Genomic DNA, 20569 nt, shown 5'->3' with positions numbered 1-20569 from the left:
AACGCATGGGGAGAAAAAGAAATGAGAAAACCAAAGGAAAAGGAAGATGGGCCCAAGAGTAGTGGGTTTAATTCTTTTAGAAATTTTGTTCTTTTCTTGCATCCTTTCACAGCATTGTTGGATGTCCTATATGCACTGTCACCATGATTGTTGCCATATGATGGCAAGATTTATTTTAAACGTGCAGTTGATTCTGTACTGAGTCTTGCCCTTCAGGAGCAGATCATGAGGCCTTATGATTCCTGACTAATTTAAAAAGACACCACAATGATGTTGGTCAGTGGGAGGAAGCATCACAAGAATGCTCCATCCCATGGTCTGTCTTAACAAATTAACTTTAGTGCACTGATTGTTGACAGCATTTGGGCTGTAGTAATCCTGCTTTAACAATACCGAGCACAAAGAAACACAAGAGCACCTAAGGGCTTCTGCTCTCTGTCCTCTTTAGTTACTGCTACAGATGACCATATCTTAACGCTTGTTTGTGTGGCAAACCTAGAAGAATATCCAACGCCCATATTTAAGATACCAAGAAAGTTGGAACCATCAAATAAGATGACAAAATAAAGTTATAATGACATTAAACTTGGGTTTTAAGAGCCTGACTATTAGAGAAGGAAGAAAAAAAACCAGAAAAGCTTGAATCTTTATTCCTTCAAGTCTTGGAGTGGATGAGTCAGAGTAGAAGGTGGTGCAGTTACTTTTCATTTTAGCAGAGTGACCATATCAGAGCGAAGAAAAGTACATTGGAGGAACAATACAGTTGCATTTGTAGGAGAAGCTGTAATAGTTAAAGGAGTAACCAGGAATCCAGAAGCCTCCCTCAAGCCCAACTTAAAATGAAAATTAACAGCATCTGCAATTGGAGTTGATGTATCATACAGTTGCTTTCAGGGTCAACTCTAGTAAAAACAAATTATATCACAAAATCATCTGCTCTTGCAGTGAATTCCTAATTCAACAACGCTAATGTGATGTCCACCCAGGATGGAGAATGGAAAAACAGTGGTAGTTGAATGAATGATTGTTAAGTTGCATGGATTTATCCCTTACTTACACAGCCTGGAAGTGGAGATCTAACCAGGATCTCTGGGGTTATTTTACTGTGATCGGTCAAATTTATGAAATTGGTCACATACTAGTACCAGTAGGTAACACTAGGCTAGCACTAAAATAATTAAGTGTTAACACCTAAATTAGTGGATTTAAGTGTGTGAATTTGTAAAGACAGTTATCAGTTACCTTGCTATAAATTTGGCAGTAGCAAATCTTCAAAAGAAAGGAAAATTGGACAGAATATATCACAATGTGATTGATCTCCTACGTCTTTTACATCCTGCCTAAGTTGAAAATTCTACCCATGTATCTTTGAGTCTTGACTAAGTGTTGAGAGTAGTTGAGGACAGAGGGCAAATTTCAGAGTATGCACTAAAGATGGAGAAACCACACTCACCCACCAGCATGTATTACAAACATCTGTGTGTGTGTGTGTTTAGTTCCACGTGCATCCAGTGTAGGTTGCAATGGTGCATATTTTGCCCCATCTATGCTTCACATATGAACATACAAATTAGGGGCAAGAGTGGGCCATGGCTTTGAGAGCCTGCTCTACTATTCAATACAATCATGGATGATCATTCCACTCCTGAATTTTTTCCTGCTTTCCCCTCATATCCTTTGATCGTTTTAGCCCTAAGAACTGTATCTATGCCCTTCTTGAAAACATTCAATACAGGCTTACCACTCTCTGGATGAAGAAATTTCTCCTCATCTCAACTGAAATTGGCCTACTTCATATCATCAGACTGTGACTGGACTCTGGACTCCCAAACCATTAGGAACATTCTTCCTGTGTTTAACCTGTTGAGCGCTATTAGAATTTCAGCTCTTGCTCACCAAGGAACTATTATCTCTGCCTTAAAATATTCAAAGACTCTGCTTTCACTGCCTTTTGAGGAAGAGAATTCCAAAGATTCGTGACCCTCTGAGAAAAAGAAATGCTTCATTTCTGGTTTTTAATCAGCCACCTTTAATTTTCAAACAATGGCTGGTAGTTCCCACAGGAAGGAAACACCTTTTCCACATCCACCATGTCAAGAACTCTCAGGATCTTAATATTTCAAACAAGTCATCTCTTAATCTTCTAAGTTCCTGCAGATACAACCCTAGCCTGCCGAACCTTACCTCATAAGACAATCTACCTATTCCAGGTATTAATCCAGTAAACCTTCTCTGAACTCTTTCCAACACATTCACATCTTTCTTTAAATAAGGAGAGCAATACTGAACCCTGTATTCCTGATGTGGTCTCACAAATGCCCTGTATGACTGAAGTATAATTTTTTTTTGTATCCAATTTCCCTCACATTAAACAATAACATTCTGTTAACTCTCCTCATTATTTGTTGAGCTTGCAAATAAACCTTTTGAAAATTCCTCTGCATCTCAGACCTCTGCAGACTCACCATTTATGTTATATACTTTTTTTATTCTTCCAATCAAAATGGACAATTTCACATTTTCCTACACTATATTTCACTTACTAGATCTTTTTCGACTAAATTAATCTATATCCCTCCATAGCCTCCTTACTTCCTCTTCATAACTTGTTACTTTTATCTATTTGCATGTCATAATGTGTAACTGCATATTTATCTATGGCACATACTTTTTTGTGCATCTACAGTGTACATCTGCACGTACTTATGCAGGTCATATCTGTGCGCACCCAGATACACATTTCTTTAGCTAGTATCTTTGTCTGGTTGTTTATGGCCATGTCATTTGTATATTTATATGCATGCAGCAGGCCCTTCATATGTACTATGATACACTGGCTCTGTTTGCAAGGAAGGCATGTTTCATTACTTTTTTAATGATCCACTAAAATTTTGTCACCCAGCCAATCAAACACATCACCAGTCTTGAAACAAATGAACCTATCAGCATATAATCGCAGCAGAACGGGAAGCAGAGCAATGTGGAAATTGTTTCAAACCTGTTAGTAATCAAGATTTCAAAATACGCTTTTATCTGAAATTGATTCAGAGAACAGATATTATCCATTCCAGAGCCTGCATTCTGGCTACATTTCAAAACCCAACTCAGACATTAGCTCCATAAATTAAATATGACTGAAGTGTGCATATAACTGTTTTTAGGAATAATTCTTATTTTTCTTGCACATTCTAAAGACTTTTGAAAATGATTCATTTTTCTCAGGCTTCCACAGCTGAGAGATTCGCAGACTAATTTTAGCCCACTACAATAATGGAGATAACAAAAGCAACATACTGTCAATGTTGGAAAGTTGAAACAAAAATAGAAAATGCTGAAAGTACACAACAGGTTAGGAAGCATCCATGAAGAGAAGCAGACGTGACCTTTCTGACTGATATCCTTTCACCAGTTGCCATGAAAGATCACAAGTCCAACGCCATTTCTGTCTCAACCAATGCTGCCAGACCTGCTGAGTATTTTTATCATTTTCCGTTATATTACACAAAAAGTGTTGAATTTGTCACTTCAGTGCGATTTTTTTTAGAGGAGATATTTATTTGGAATGCTTTATCAAGTATACTAACTGAAATGGTCTTCCAGTCAGCAATGCTCGTTGATATCTTCACTATATTGAGATAAATTCTGTGGCCATTTTCTTCAGTCTCATTCACAGCATGTGTTAACATGCTATGTATCTCCAGGAAAAGGGAAGGATGGCAAAGGAGGACTTTTGGCCTTTGGTTGATGCTTTGGAATCCATAAAGTTCTTTCTTCCACTCTCGTCATGTTTAATGCCTTTCAGATTTTAATATCTTGACTGGAAGTCCTATTACTGTTGTACTGACAATTTTGTCCATTTCATTGATTCTGTTTGTTCAATTTTCCTAATGCTTGAATATTATTTTGTTATTATATGTTCGTGCTGTTGGATACTGCCAAATTTCTCAAACAAATAAGCATGTTAAAAGATTAAAACTGCACATTCTAGAGATTGAAATGAAAGGAGCAAATGTTAAAAATTCAATACTGGTAATGTCAGCATCTGAAAGGGATAAAATGGGATGTTTTAGATGGGTGATATTGGTCAACATTCTCCCTGATTATATATGCCACACTAGACATTTGCTAGTAATGGATTGAGGTGAGAGCATCACTGGATAGAATACAGGAGACATGCAACTAGGAGGTCAGCATGAATTCAAACCATCAATATAGGTGCAATCAACTCAACCTCACCAGCAACATGTATCTCAGCTCCACGTTCCTGCAATAGGTACTGTGAAAAGCAGACTAAAAGACCGAGAGCTGGAGGGAATCAATTAACCTGAAATCACTACACAGGAAAGGACTTGTGTTTTCATCAATGCATTGAAAAGTCTTCTGGATACAATGTTCTTTTATTACTGTGAAACTTAGGTATAAGGGCCCTGATTGAAAAGAATGAGAACAGTGCTGTGATAAATAAAAGGAGTAGTATTTAGGTTAACACCAAGTTACATTTTTAAAAGAATATGTCAATTTTAAAAGTAAGGGTAAACAGATAGGAAGTAGGTTCTACTACTTAGTTTCCAAACAATTAATGGAAATATAAAATGTTGCAAAATGGGTCTTGAATCTATCAGAGTTAGATGCAGGGAGCAGCAAGTGCATGGAGAAGGGACATTTGAAACTTAGCAGGAATGAAAGAAAAACATATAGAAGATATAATATTGCTAAACCAAGAGAGAGAGAGAGAGAGAGACCACAACGGTTGCAACAGAGAGAGTGTTTGATGGACAAGTTGATATTTTATTTTTTTTTGCTGTATGACATTAAGCTCCCTCAATTGATGGGGGATTAGAAAGAAGAATAAATCAATTTCAAAGTGTGAAATCGAACAGCCCATTGAGTTATTCAACAGTGGTGCACCAAAAGGTTCAGTGAATAAGCTGAGAATTATTAGCAACCTTCACTGGTGTTGCAGGAAATCACCAGAGCTGATCAAGGCCTTGCTGGTAGGTGTACACCATCAAAACTCAAATCTATTTGACTAAAACTAAGGAAAGAACTCCCATTCAGGATGAATCTTGCATAAAACCAGGACTGATAACATTTCCCCCACCCCATGAGTTGAAGGCATTTTATATTGTTTTAAATATTTTAAACCCCCATCTATCTACAAGCTCTGAAGGCAATGAAGAACACATGTTCAAACTAGTCTGTAAGGTCAATGCCTGCCCATTATAACCTCTGTCAGCAGTTTTAGGATCAGAACTTCACTCCTTTCAGGATAGTCTGTAAGCATATCTGGATCTCATCCCCATGTATAGCCTTATGGCCCTGCTACTACATTGGGAGAAATGAAAAACTTTCTTCCCCCTCAAATTTGCCCCCATTTCTCTGATTTAGACTATTTGAAACAGGAAGCCAAATCTTATATTTGCTTTTCTTTTGTATTATCTTGGACTGAAAGACCAAGCTGGGCTAGCTGGCCATTATTAACATTTACTGCACTGCCATAAGACAATCATTTCTTGCATACCTCACCAGGCAAGCCCAGACCAATCAATATAATCCCCAATAAGGTATAAATCAAAGGCTGCACATTAACTAGACTAACCTTAAAAAGACCAACTAGTAATCAATTGCACCCTGATTACCACAGACCATCTGAGCATTATTTCACTAACCTCGGTTATAATTCTTGTCAAAATATTTTCAAAAGGAGCTGGGGGTGAGGTGGAGGCTGGATTTGTACATAAACTAAGGATAGATTGTTGAGTATGTTTATAATTTACATAGATCACATTACAACAAAAATTATCTTTCAATCAAGGATTGGGAAATGAGTAAGAGGGAGCGTAGTTGAAATGAGCAAGAAAAGTAAATGTGAAATGTCCTTCCCCCTGACCCAACCCAATCTGAGTTTTTGCGTTGTAAGTCTCATCCCCTGAGCAGTTGGAGTTCATAAAGTTTTGAAGCAGCTTCAAGATCTCTGTGCTACAGAGAGCCAACTGCTTCATGATCCTCAGTCTTTTTAATTGTCTGTTTGGAGACGTCCCTAGTTTTGCAATTCAACTGTGGCTTCTCCTCACAACTTAAATGTTAGAGGCTTTCATCTTCTCATTACTTTTCAAATCTTTCTTGCATTTGGAAAATGGAAGATAGAAGAGGGTGGAGTTTGTTTGAGCTCCTCCCTCTTTCAAGCCTTTTACTGAGGGAATGGCTTTGCGGAAAAGAAAGAAAAGGCTGTGAACAGATCTGAGCCTATCACAAACAAGAATTCTTCAGCCTCCTTGGTTGCAAAGAAAAAGTCATCTTCCAATTTTCTTTTTTTTCTTTTTTTCTCTTTTTTTCTCTTAAAACATTAGCTTGCTGAACTTAATACTGAAATCTTTCTTGCTGGCCACAGTCACAGTTTTATCCATACTCTCCCAAAGACACTTTGTATATAGGGAGTCTGTACATGTCAGGAGAAGATTCAGATATTATGAAAAAGGCCAGATGACACTCGGAATTCTCTCACATTTTTCTGGCTATCAAACTTTGTAGTAGATGTTTGCAGGGCTCTGTGGAGGCATCTCCTGAACAATATACACTGGATGGCCATAGTCACCGCTAACTTTTTCATAGTGAGGACAATAATTGTTATCATTAGTCCTCAGCGGGATTATGATGTCACTGGGCTCCGAGCCACTATTTCCGCTACACTTTGGGCTTGCCAGTGTGTTGAGGGAAAGGACTGCTGATCTCTGCTGGGGACTCTTCCTATGTCGCTTTCTGAACTTTATCAAGAGGACCACAAGGAAGATGATGATGAGGATAAAGATGATGCAGCCTGCTCCAATTGCAGCAAAGAGTGCCATTTTTGAGCCAAAGATTCCCTCATTCTTGTTCAGCTTGTCTTTAATCTGACTGTCAGTAGCTGTTGAAAGAGAACAGGGGAATAAGTGAGTTTTCTGATACTGAACAATATTTTAGCTCAACTCAAAAGCTTAGAACAGATTAACTACCATAACATCAACAAAAAAAAAATTGACTTAACTGTCCATTTGGTTTGGACCTCTTACAGAGATGGTGGCTTCGTAAGCACAAAGTTACTGGGTTAAAAATCGAAAGAAATACAAAGTTACAGGGTTCACTGCTGAACCATTTTGACAAGAAGGAACTTCCATCCTTTTTAAACTTCTTTTTTCTGTTTCCTGGATTTCCTCCACAACCCATGACTGGTAGAATGTCATGGGTTGGTCACTCAGAATCAGGTTAGAATGTTGCCTTTATGACACCAGTAGGCCCAACATGATTTTCCAACCTTGCCAGGAGAATGTAGCTGGCTTAGACCTGTTCAGAGCTCCAGTTTTGCAACACTGTGCACAATACAACCACTCCGCTCATTGGACATTTATTAGATGGCACCTATTTGAAGATGCCCCAAAAAGCAAGTAAAAACCCAAAGTATTAGACTGGTAAAATTATTCTAATCACAGCTGAGTCAGTCAGAAGTTAGGACAAAAGATTAAATGTTGCCACTTAACTGCTGTGATGGAGGTACAGTTACACATAAGCCACTTCCTAAGGTTGAGGGGATGACAAGGAAAGTTGCTCTACTACCCATACTGACCAAGCAGTAGCCAAGCAGAGACAGAATTTTTTTCCTTTATTCTTTCATAGGATGTGGGTGTCATTGACAAGACCAGCAGTTATTGTCCATCCCTCAATGTCCTTGTGTAGCTTCCTAGGCCAATTCAAATATAGAGACATCCACATTGCTGTGAATCTGGAGTCACATGTAGGTCAGACAAGGTAGGAATGGCAGATTTCTTTCTTAGTGAACCAGTTAGGCTTTCATAATGATTGACAATAGTTCCATGATCACAATTACTGAGATTAGCTTTCAGTTCCAGATTTATTAATTAAAAAGTTACATTCCATCAGCTGCCCAGGTGGGATATGAGCTTGCTCCTGCAAAGCATGAGCCTCTGGATTACCACCTCAGTGACATTACCACAACACCACCATATTGGGTTTATGGCATTAAATTGCATCACACAAAAATGAACCTGAAGAATGATTTATCGAGCTTCAGCAGCAAAAATCTGAATCTATCTATTGTACAATCAGAGAGGCTATGGCACACACAACAAAGCTTAATTTGGCAGCAAAAAAAGTCAGTTGCAGTACAAGACAGAAAAAAAACAAAATTATATCCAAAAAAAACTTGTGATTAGCGGCAACTCTATATTAGCTCAATGTGAGACAGAAAGTCTGAGAAAAAGAGGGAGACACAGCAGGTATGAGACAAATAACACACAGACAATACTGATAATTAAGATCTTAATTAACTTAATTTGTCTGAAATATTTCTCCTTTAGATTCTGTTATTACCATTGAAATGTTCAATATCAAGTAAGCAGGGTGCCACAGCATCAATACCTGGAACACTCAGTTGGTAAGGGAGTTTTCAATCCACTGCATTTCCCTCTCAATCAGATCCCAAGGGATAAAACTCTGTGTCAATATCGAAACTAGTCTGACTCAGTCTAAGTCTGACATTTTCACACAACTATTCTATTACCTTGAATCCAAGTAAAAGGGATCAATCCCAAGTTTAAATCGACCGTGACATGAAAATGGTTTGATAAAGTCTCAGAGCAGCACTAATGCTCAATTTATGTCGAGCTAAGTAATCTCAGCTGGGTTGCAATTAGAATTATACACTTGGTGTTAATGTTCTTGGGTGAGAGACAGGTTTAAGCAACCTAAAATCAACCTGCAATATAACTCCTGACCACTTTTGTGGAACTCTTAATGAAATGTACTGGTGATCTGTGGGTTGGGGTAAGAATCAGTGTTGGCTGTGAGATTCCTGCCACATTTTAAAGATCCTGAAAACACTTTCTCTCGAGGCTCGCACACCAAGAACAGTGATTATCGATAAGAACGCATGAGGATGATGGCCATGATCTTGATGATGCACATGATACTCTTGACCAGCCCCACCATTTGCTTTGGGGATGGCTGAGTTTTCAGTCACTTTGGGGCAGATTTTTGTTCTATGGGTTGAATGTTAAGAATTACCTACTTGCTGCATGGAGGGGACCGCATGTGCCTAACGTAAACTCACTGACTTTTGTACTATTCAATTTGACAGAAAGAATAACTAGCAGATTCTGTAAGTGACAGCATTTCCCATCAGATTTTATTTTCTGCACTCAGCCTAGGTTTTGCTTAATCTCGTGGTGATAAATATAAACATTTATGCCCTGGTACCTACTCTCTGGAATGCCTTTCTCAATTTTTTTTGCCTCTCCACATCCTACAAAAATTTTCCAAGCCCATCTTTTCGACCAAGTTTTCAGTTATCTGGTCAAACTTCCACCGTATAGCTCCAGTAACAGTTTTGAATTTGTTTCCCGTCATTGTAAAATCACCTTGGGACATTTTTCCATATTCAAGGCACTTTTATAATGCATGTTATTATTGTTGTCATTGTGCTGAAGGAGCTACCACTTCAGCTTTTCTAAAACATCTTTCGCTTTTCTTTGGATTGAAATGTCAGTCTGACTCAGTTAGTGCATTGTCACTGCCAAGGCAGGTTGAAACTCCATGTGAGGAATTGAGCACAAACTAAGCTGACACATCAGTGAAGTACCAAGGGAGTCTTGCACCATGTCAGAGATGTCGGCTTTTAGATGAGACAATAAACTGAAGTCTCATCTGCCAGCCAAGGTAAGACAAAAAACTATGGTATTATTTGGAAATTTTCCCAATGCTCTGACCAACATTTATTAGTCAACGAATATCAACAAAAAAATTAACTGATTGTTCATCTTAATAACAAGGAATCCTGGCCACTGCTGGGAATGCATCAAGAAAGGGGATGATCACTGCAGGTGAATAAGGAGATAAGCTGTGTGGGTTTTGGTGAAGACTGTTCAGGAGGTTTCAGCAAGGGGGACATGGCTGGGGATTGCAGCCGTGTTCCATAAGCCATAGTGGGATGTGAAACTCAAGGCAGGGGTCCTTCTATAAACACAAGGGATCTTGGAGGGCAGATACCCTCCCAAGCAGTGGAACCTGGCAGGCTTCAAACATGGTGTCAGCTTCTGCCTACTGTGGCAGGAGTGGGAAGAGGTCCTAAAGTGGCCATTAATTGGTCAAAAATTGAGGCAGAGTCAGAGGTGGCCAGGCGGTTAAGGGCCAGGAATGGTACCCACGGTAATATGCCAGTTATATGGCCCTGCCCACTTGCTCCCTGGGTATTGTAAAACTAGATAATAAAGCTACCAAGTAATATGTGGATAGTGTGGGAAAGTAGCACTGAGGTAGATAATCAGCTGTGGTCTGGTTGAATGTCAGAGCAAGCTTGAGGGGCTGAATAGCAGAGTCCTGCTCCTATGTTCCTATACTCTGCCTATAACTCAGAATCAGAAGAAAGAAAATTAATATACATCCAGAGACATTTAATAAATGAAACATTGACTGCCCAAGGAGATTACTGTTGTCTAGCTTAATTCACTGTCCATGAGAGAGTGAAAGCCCATGCTCTGACTTCAGACATTGGGGATGGAGACAGATCCGGCTAAGATCAATGGATTCACAAACCTTTTTGAGAAGGAACAGAAAAGTGCCATTTACCTTTTACAATTATTGCTTTTTAGATTCTCATCACAACTGGGATTTGAGACACTTTCTGTTTGTTGTCTCAGAGTACAATTCCTACCAACATCCCAGCTTGGGTACAGTGCAGGCAAATCACAGAATGAAACGCCCCCCCACAGCCCTGACTTCAAAAGAATACTCCCTGCATCTGTATGTCAGATCTCCCCATTTCTTGCATCATCCCGATTGAAAGAAACTGGCAATTTAGCTTTGACTTATGATGAAATAGGACCAACAGTTTTCTTAGGCTTGTACCTACCAGGAACTGGATTGAATGCCTAGGTTGATTTAAGTGGAATCAATCATGCCAGAGGAGGAGATATTCAGGCCAATTTTCTTGATTCTATTAACTGTACCCATAGGAAATGCACGCCAAAACTTTTGTACTTTTGATTTGTACCAAATACCACTTAGACCGTTTAAATTTATGGTTGCAAAGATGGGCACAACTCATAACAGACTCTCTTCCAGGTGCACAAAGTCAGAAGATTACTGTTTTTTCATCCTGAGTTGCAAATAAACCCAGGATCCACAGGTAAAAGTCCATTGTATTTACCAGTCTCTGGAGTCATCTTAACATCTTTACCTTCAGGAAGTAGAATTATGGAAAGACACCCTACAAGTTCTATCTTCCTCACCTGTGTTCCCAGTTTTATCTTCTGAAGATGGCTCCTTCCAGAGGGAGATAACGCTCTTCACTGTGTTATCCTGGCCTTTACCTGGTGCTCTTGTAGGATTCTTTTCTTTCAGTGTTGGCCTTGTGTTTGGATCTGGATGGAAGGGAGATGGAAATTACTGACTGCACCAGTTGTCTGGCACTCCATTGTCAGAATCAGTGTAGTGCTGTTGGTTAACATCAAGATATCAAACATAAACACTGAGGCAGCAGTCACATAGCAACAATGCTGAACTGCACAGCAGTGAGATTTAGATTCTGGCAATGCCAACACAGAGCAAGGGTTAGGAAATTTGAAAGGAATGTCTGATGATCGTCACGGGACCCCATGTTCACACCCTTTTAAATTGGTCAAGCAGTTGTCTGATTGCATGAAAGAGTGAAACAGGGGCAAGGATTTTGCCAAAATTAGAGAAAGGTGATGTAAAAGCACTAATTTGGGATTTGGTGATGAACAAGACTTCCATCTTGAGGGCCTGGCTTCCAAACTAGCCAGACCGCAGGCATGTATTAGTAATCTATAAAGTTTGTAACTTAACCAGTGCATTCTAATGTGGACACTTTCACTGCATAATTCAGTAAAAACAATCTAACTTTCCTAATCTGAAAACATTTCTCAATCTCAGGAACTACCCTGAAATTCACAGCCTTCTTGCCTACTCTCCACAGTAAGTAGACCAATTAAAGTTCTAACTGAGAAGTCTGGACTATTTTCAGGGCTAGTCTATGTCTCAAAAGCACGTAAAGCTCACTGTTGAGGGATGTAAAATTCCAGATGGTCCAACGCTGAGCTGAATATAAGTTTGGTCTTTGAAAGCTGGGGAGGGTAATCGCAGGGACGGTGGGAATAGGCTTGTCACCAGATGAATGTGGCACCAAGATGAACATGAATTCCCTCAATATCAAAAGCAGCTTTTGACTGAGTACAGTAAAAATAAGAACTAACAAAACTGAGGCTAATAGGAAACCCACAATGATAGGGGTCATAACTGACCCAAAACAAAATGCAGAATCCCATCTGCATTGTAATCATCCAGCCCAAAGACCTTAGTGGATGGGTTTCTCAGTATGATGTCCTTCACCTAACCATCTTCAACTGTTTTATCATTAACATTCTCTTCGCCATAAGGCGAGGAGGGGGCTGTTCATTGTCTATCCAAAGTGTTCATCTCCGTAATGATTGAAGAATCCCTCGCCAGCCAACAATATCCAGCTTAGCCTGACTAGTGCAACATTTGTACTACTCAAGTGCCAGGTAATGATCATCACTAGTAATATCCAACCACCTCTTCCAAATTTTCAGCTGCATTTTTGAATCCTTGTATCACAATCTAGGGTTAGCAACTGACTGGAGGCTCAACTCCAACTGTTACGTCAACGCTATGACTCCAGAAAGGGCAGAGTTAGGGTACTCTCTGATGAGTGGTTCACCTCCTGACTCCTCAAAATTTCTCCATCATTTACTTGGTTCAAATCCAGACATTAATGGACACCAGGCAGCTGGTTGGCAATAGCTGTGACAGCGTTCAAGGAGCCCAATATCATCCAGTTCAATGAATAAAAGCAAAATGCTGTAGATGCTGGAAATCTGAAATAAAAGCAGAAAGTGCAGGAGAAACTCAGCAGGTCTGACAGCATCTGGGTGCAAAGAAAAACTGAGTTAAAAGTTTCAAGCCTGGTATGAGTCTTCTTCAGAACTGGAAGGAGCTGGAAAACGATGGTTTTTATGCTAGTGACAGAGGTGGACGGAGGAGCAGTGGCGATTAGTGTGCCCATAGCAAAAGAGAAAGGCAGTGATAATAGCAGTAAAGGAATGATAGATATATAAAACAGGTGTAAATGTTAGCTGTAAAAAGGAGAAAATCAGTCCACTTTGCTAAGTGCAAAGCCAACAAGACACAGCCAGAGAAGAATGGGGGGAGGTGGTGGTGGTGATGGGATGGGGGGAGCGGGGAGAATTGTAAGAAAAAATGGAAGACAGATGGCATGCTTTGAAACTCAGGAACTCAATATTGAGTACGAAAGGCTGTAAAGAGCCCAAGTGGAAAATTAGGTGTTGTGCCTCTAGCTTGCATTGAGCTACATTGTAACGGTGTTGTAACACTCTACCGCCCCAGTTTTCACATTTAAAGGATTATCCTCTGCCATTTCTACCTCCTCCAACAGAATGACATCACTAAGTATAGGTGGTTGATGGTTTGGTGCTCAGGGGTGGGGTCATGATCAAGGGGGCGGTAGGAGGAGGTGTCGGAGAGTTGGCGTCCGGCCTCGGCGATGTAGAGGTCAGTGCGCCATACTACAACTGCACCTCCCTTGTCCGCGGGTTTTATGGTGAGGTTGGGATTGGAGCGGAGGGAGCCTCCAGTGGTATACTGCATCCGCTGTACCCGGTGTGGCTTCCTCTACATCGGGGAAACCAAGCAGAGACTCGGGGACCGCTTTGCAGAACACTTACGCTCGGTTCGCAACAAACAACTGCACCTCCCAGTCGCGAACCATTTCAACTCCCCCTCCCATTCCTCAGACGACATGTCCATCCTGGGCCTCCTGCAGTGCCACAACGATGCCACCCGAAGGTTGCAGGAACAGCAACTCATATTCCGCTTGGGAACCCTGCAGCCCAATGGTATCAATGTGGATTTCACAAGTTTCAAAATCTCCCCTCCCCCCACCGCATCCCAAAACCAGTCCAACTCGTCCCTGCCTCCCTAACCTGTTCTTCCTCCCACCTATCCCCTCCTCCCACCTCAAGCCGCACCTCCATCTCCTACCGACCAACCTCATCCCGCCCCCTTGACCTGTCCGTCCTCCCTGGACTGACCTATCCCCTTCCTAACTCCCTACCTACACTCACCTTTCCTGGCCCCATCCCCGCCTCTTCGACCTGTTTGTTTCCTCTCCACCTATCCTCTCCTCTATCCCTCTTCTATCCGCCTCCCACTCTCTCCCTATTTATTTCAAAACCCCCTTCCCCTCCCCCTTTTCTGATGAAGGGTCTAGGCCCGAAACGTCAGCCTCTCTGCTCCTATGATGCTGCTTGGCCTGCTGTGTTCATCCAGCCCTGCACCTTGTTGTCTCGGATTCTCCAGCATCTGCAGTTCCTACTATCTCTACTTGGAATTCCAGTTGCTTGTCATTTCAGTGACTCACCTTGCTCCCACACTAACATTCCCATTCTTGGTCTGTGAGTGTTCCAATACTTTCTGATTTTATCAATTGGTATAAATTAGTTTTCTTGCTTGATTGTCATCAATTTCAAGGGACTCAATATCTATCCATGTAACTGCCAGTGCCTATGCATATATTATTTGTCGGATGCAGCAATTCACTGGGTTGATTTCAACAGCATTTCCTAACCACATTGGGAGCAGCAGGTACAGTAGACCTCTACATCGGTGAGACCAAGCGTAGATTTGGGGACTGTTTTGTAGAGCACCTGTGCTCTGTATGCAACAAACGGCAACACCTTCCAGTCACAAACCATTTCAACTCCCCCTCCCATTCCCTGGGTGACATGTCCATCCTGGGCCTCCTCCAGTGTCACAATGACACCACATGCAAACTGGAGGAGCAGCACCTCATAATCTGCCTTGGGAGCCTACAGCCCAATGGCCTAAGCATGGATTTCACCAGCTTTAAAATCTCCCCACCCCTGACCTCATCCCACGACCAACCCTCCCCCTCATCCCCGCCTCCTTGACTTGACACAACCTGTCCATCTTCTCTCCCACCTATCCACCGCTCCCACCTCACTGACCAATCCCCACCACTCCCTACTTGCACTCACATATCACCATCCCACCTACCTTCCCCAGCCCCACCCCTCCTCTCTCTATTTCTGAGCTCCCTTCCCCGTCCCGCATTTCTGAAGAAGGGTCCCGACCCAAAATGTCAACTTTCCTGCCCCTCTAATGCTGCCTGACCTGCTGTGCTCCTCCAGCTCCACACTGTGTTATCTCTGACTCCAGCACCTGCAGTTCTTGCTATCCCTACTTGTGTGTGTGTTCTCTTCATGTAATTAGAATGGATTTTCAACATTCAGGGTGATAATCCAGTAATAACTAGAGTCTTCTTTACTTGCTTTCAAAAATTCACTTCCCCATTATCACGCCCACCCTCAAACTTAAATTAAGGAGGAAGAGAAAGGAACACAGGGTCATAATGGGTGTGTTACAATTAGCTACGATACCCTTAGGTTAATTATGAAAAATTTGGGCAGGGTTCCAGATTCTGTAATTGGTATCCAATAATCCCTGCTAGAAAATGAATGGAGGTTTCAGTGAAGTGCTAGACAGTCGCTTGTAGCCATGGAACTACATCGCAACAAGGGGCACTGCCTTCAGAGAAGTGAATCCAAAATGTGTTCGCAAATCATTCCCCAAGGGCACTGAGAAGCCACTTCAATTTGCATTCTCATTTATTCTGTCTTTGTACCTGAATATCATCAGCATTTCACTCTCAGAAATAATGTGAATATTGGCATAGCAAGGTCACAAGCTGAAATCATACGAAGTTCTCTCTGGGACTGGCACATTGTGGGAACAATTAAAGTGGGCATCTGGCAGGCAATACAAAATCAACTATTTTGATGCAGAATATATTTGTGAGATCGCACTTTAAAAGGTAGGCACACAGAATAAATGCATAGCACAGCAATATGCAGATGTGTGGACAAATTCACAGTTGCAGACAGGGAGACAGAAATATGCCAATATCGTATCATAGAAAGATGAAAAAGACAGAGGCGGACAGGCAGATATACAAAGACATCTGTACATCTACACATATGGATAGACAATGTGTGTTGGACTGCTCAGGCAGAAGAAAAAAAAACAGTTGCATCTAGACACTTGAGACAAAAAAGTCGAACAAATAAAGACATTGTACGCAGCATAAACTGGACATCAGAAATTAGATACACACATACAGATGTGTCATCAGAATCTGTAGTAACACTAAAGCACAGATCCAACAATTATTCTGTACAATTCTGGGTAGAGAATAATATTATGTTTTTGGCAACTCTGAGATTCTGTACAAAATAAAACTCAATGTTCAGCTTTAGGATTCTGCCCAAACTATGCCATGTGGATGGGATGACACTGTAGATATTAGGAAGGGCCAAAAGAAAGGCTCAGGAATTCTTTGTTCAGCAACCATTCTCTGGTATACCAACTCTTCAGTTTACAGAGGCAGTTCCCAGTGTACCAAAGGCAAAATGGATACCACAGTTTGGGACCTAGCAGCTGTGAGTTGATCTGTTATAGTAAAAGCATGCAGCTGTGATTTCAGTAATGCAATTGTAGAATATATCACAATGTTAGGATAGTAGTTCACTGCTTACCTTGTCCAACTTTCATAATTATCTTCATGGATCGAGTTCTGCATACTCCACCATTTCTGTTCTCCAACCCTTCGAATGAGCCATTGGAAGTAGCTGCAAGGAAGGAAAAGCTCAGCATTATTGTCAAATTCTGAGATCAAAACTAACTGAAACAGGAGATGAAAGAGAATAACCTTGAAAGTGCTTTTCATATAGTGAATTACTCTGAAATGTATTAAAATGTCATGTGGGCAAGCAACTGTCATTTGGCAGCAACTTTATGCAAACCACAATGAGATAAATGAGGAGTTGATCCATTTTTTGGAGGTACTGGTTGAGACAGCAACATTGGGTATACCTTCTTTAGAAAAAATAATTAACTAATAGGTGAAGGGCTCCTCAGAAATTGTGTTTACTCATCTTCGTGTCTTCTTCATTCATGATATTTAAACACCGCATGTCCAAAATTTCACATATAACTTCTGATTTCATTCCAGACAGAATTCATCAAATACATATGCTTCATAAACAACAATAACAAACCACAAGCAAGACTGGCAATTGATATTTTTTGTCAGTTCCTTTTTCACCCAATTTGCACAAAAATCTGATGTTGGCATCACGCAAACACTGTTTCTTGATTTGCAACCTCACATTTTTCAATATTGGTGCCCTGTTTTGTGGACTTTGGCTTGTTTCGCAATGTGGTCTGTTTTTTTTTGCCTCAGTGCAGGAGGCATTTTTCATGTCAATAAGTCATTGTTTCCAACTGTCAGTGATAGAATTGTGTACAATCTGGAGTATGGTTAAGATGGGTTTCATCTTTAAGCACTGAAGGGGTTGATGAGGGGCAAATTGAGTGAATAAAGCAAAAACTGTAAGCTTGGTGAGAGCTGAGAGAACTGAAAGGTAGTGCATGAGCATGTATGTGCAAAAATCCATGATTGAAGTGCTGTTAAATTTGCAAACCTGCATCACTGCCATCAGCTTCTATTAAATTCTGTTCTAAATACATAAACGTGTTTGGAGTTCTAATTAGAAGTTGAAGAGCTTTGTGTCTGCTGGGGTATTTTTGAGGGTGTGCAGGCATAGTAGTTTCTGAAACTGGCACATTGGACCTTGCCAAATGACCTTATAATTTACAAAGCAATAAGGAAAAATTACCATCTCCTGAAATCGAGGAGTAAGAAAGACTTATTTTATCACCAAAACTACATTGTTAGTTATTTTCTGGTTGTTTCAGGAATGCATGAATCATTAAATCTGTTTAGTCTAACATTTTTCACATTTAATATGAATACAAAATCTTTCTACACCTTCTCCACCCCAACCATTATATAAAAGGATAAACTTCTATCCAAATTTCAATACCATATTTTGTAAGAACGGTGAGCAGTTGGTTAAGTTATTAAACTTAGCATACTGAGTAGTATTCATAAGATACTGCATTTAATTTTAATGAACGTAGCTACATGTGGTTTGCTGGTAGAGTGGGATAAGTGGAGGATGATAGAGGGTAGCGAACCTACCCCATTAATAGGTCACTTTGTGCTACTTCAGGCAAACGGAACAGATGATTTTTTAAATTGGTAAATGTGTGTAAGGTTAAGACTGATAAAGATATTTCAACTTGCAGTAGATGTGGTCATTGATTCAGAATGATGGGAACCAGGGAGGATTTGGAACCTAATCCTATTCTTTCAACAGAATGTCAGCCTCTGGCATCAGAATCTGATAAGAGTTTAGAAGGGAAAAATTAAATCAGTGACAGGAGTTAGGGGAAAGCCTGTGAGGGTTGATGGATGGTTTGGTGAGCCTAATTTTATACAGGGAATCAGACGCACTTGGGCTGATATATTGCAGTTGTTACAAATGGCAATTGTCACTGGTAGCCATCGCTCAATCAGATAGAAATACCTTAATTGGATAAGAACAGTGCTATATTAAACAACAGTGGGAGAACGTCTCCCAATAGTTAGCTGAAAGAGATATCACTCTGGAAATAAATAAGTGGAGAAGAGTGATAGCTGAGTAACTTTTCAAATAACCTTATCATCAGAAAGGGAACTCTGCTAGTGGCTCCCAGACAGCCAAGGTTTCGCCAAATTATTAAGACAAATGTTCTTGCATACTACTATAGATAATACTAATTAATCCACAGGAAACCCTGGCTAGAAAGCAATGGCTCAAGGGCTTATTAACTATATTTGTATATCCCTGGTAGCATAGTTGAAAAGTTTGTCACCATCCCCTGCTGGTATATCAAGTATCAGTAACTCAGGAAAGGTCTACCATGAAATACCAAATTGCACTGAGCTTTGTGATTTTTGACAAGAAGAGGTATTATAGCCCCACAGAGTGTATTGCAGATTTGGGATGCCTGACATGGAAATATTTTGAGAAACGTTGATATCTCCAACAAGGGGCAGGCATCTGAAATGTCTTGGCTGTAGTGTATGCAATTGCGTAATCTCCTGCTTTACAATACTATGCCTCAACAGAAAATCTTCAAAGGGTGAATTATAGCTAGAAATGCTACCAATTAGAAAGGCTAGCTTCAAGAAATGTCCACAATACAAGAATCAACACAAAATGACAACTACTGATCAGAAAGAGAGGAAACAATTCAAATTCGTTTACCACCTTCAAAGTAAAAGATAGCTGACCAGACTGGGGTCAACGGATGATTACCTAAGACTAGGTTAAATACAAACTCCTCCATATGAAAAATACGCTCAACAGAACACAATTTAAACTTTTGATATGAAATGGTTTTGTTTGCTTGACAGAATCATTAGGTAGATGTATTATTTTATTATTAAATGCATTATTTACTGATGGTATGTCAGAAATTAAGGTGGAAGTGAATTGTGGGAAGATGGAATTTTGGGTCACCCTGCTGTAATAATTCAGGAAATCCAACTGGACGGTCACGTCATTTACTGTTGAACACCAAGATAGAGCAACTACATATGGTGTACATAGACTAGTCCCAGCCCAGGACAAAAAGTTCTGCAAATCCGTTCCTGGGTCTGCTTTATCGATATTTTCTAATCAACCTGTTCAGGGATGTTATGACCTTTGCAGCAGGTGCAACATAAACCCGGACCACCTGGTTCAGAGGTAGGGAGACTACCACTGTGCCACAAGAACCCCTTGGCCTGCTTTCTTTAAAAAAAATAAGATTTAAGTTTCACCATTTACTTTGGTGGGATTTGAACCGATGTCCCCAAAGCATCAGACTGGGGTTCTGGAATGCTCACTCAGTGACATTATCCCTGCACCAGTACCTCCCCGAGGTATACTTTATCTTATTTTCTAACTAAACTGTTCAGTGATGTTATGACACACCTATAAAACAGGCAGGACTTGAACTCAGTCCTCTTGCACCAGACTAGGGGCACTACCACTGTCTACACAGGAGCCTCTGCATCGGCTTTATTTTTATTTATATTCAGAAGTGTTATAGAATAAACTATCCTTTATAGAGTAGAACATCATTTATTGTCACATGTACTCATGTATAGACATCAGGAGTACAGTGAAAAGTTTCACACTGTCACCTCTTATGTTGCCATCTTAGGTACAAAGTACCGAGGTGCAAATCTTAAATACAAAAACAGGAATACAAAAGAAAAGTAGCTGCATTATTTTACAGAAAAAAAAGACATAGTTAAAGGGATAGTCATTACAGTCACATGAACAAATTATACATAAACAATACATTGCAGTAGGTGAGCGCACAGGCTTCCCCATGTGGTCTGACTGCCTGTGCCAGACTCCAGTCTAATAACTGTGCCCGCTACAGTGCAAGCCTCCAGTCCGCTCTGTACTGTCTCTCAGCTCCTCCAAGTTAAGTTTTTCTCCGGGACTGCTTCCCCTCCCTGACCTCCACTCCCAGACTGCTTCCACTCCCTGACCTCCGCTCC

At 40.6% G+C, this 20569-nt stretch overlaps 1 protein-coding gene across 2 annotated transcripts in view; it reads right to left on the bottom strand.

Moving 5' to 3' along the window:
- Window positions 1-2294: 2294 nt before the first annotated feature.
- Window positions 2295-20569, bottom strand: part of efnb1 (ephrin-B1) — a 193906-nt gene continuing 175631 nt past the window's right edge. For both annotated transcript variants that reach the window (XM_020510507.2, XM_048605209.1), the window contains exons 3-5: window positions 16662-16754; window positions 11280-11411; window positions 2295-6904 (exon numbers count right to left, since the gene is read on the bottom strand). In XM_020510507.2, the coding sequence (XP_020366096.1) occupies window positions 6519-6904; window positions 11280-11411; window positions 16662-16754 (611 nt within the window). In that variant the 3' untranslated portion in view covers window positions 2295-6518. The remainder of the gene's footprint in view (window positions 6905-11279; window positions 11412-16661; window positions 16755-20569) is intronic.

This window comes from Rhincodon typus, chromosome 14 (genome assembly GCF_021869965.1).
Source record: "Rhincodon typus isolate 14 chromosome 14, sRhiTyp1.1, whole genome shotgun sequence".
Lineage (NCBI taxonomy): Eukaryota > Metazoa > Chordata > Chondrichthyes > Orectolobiformes > Rhincodontidae > Rhincodon > Rhincodon typus.
Note: the sequence above shows the minus strand (reverse complement) of the source record. Positions and strands in the feature narration are given on the sequence as shown.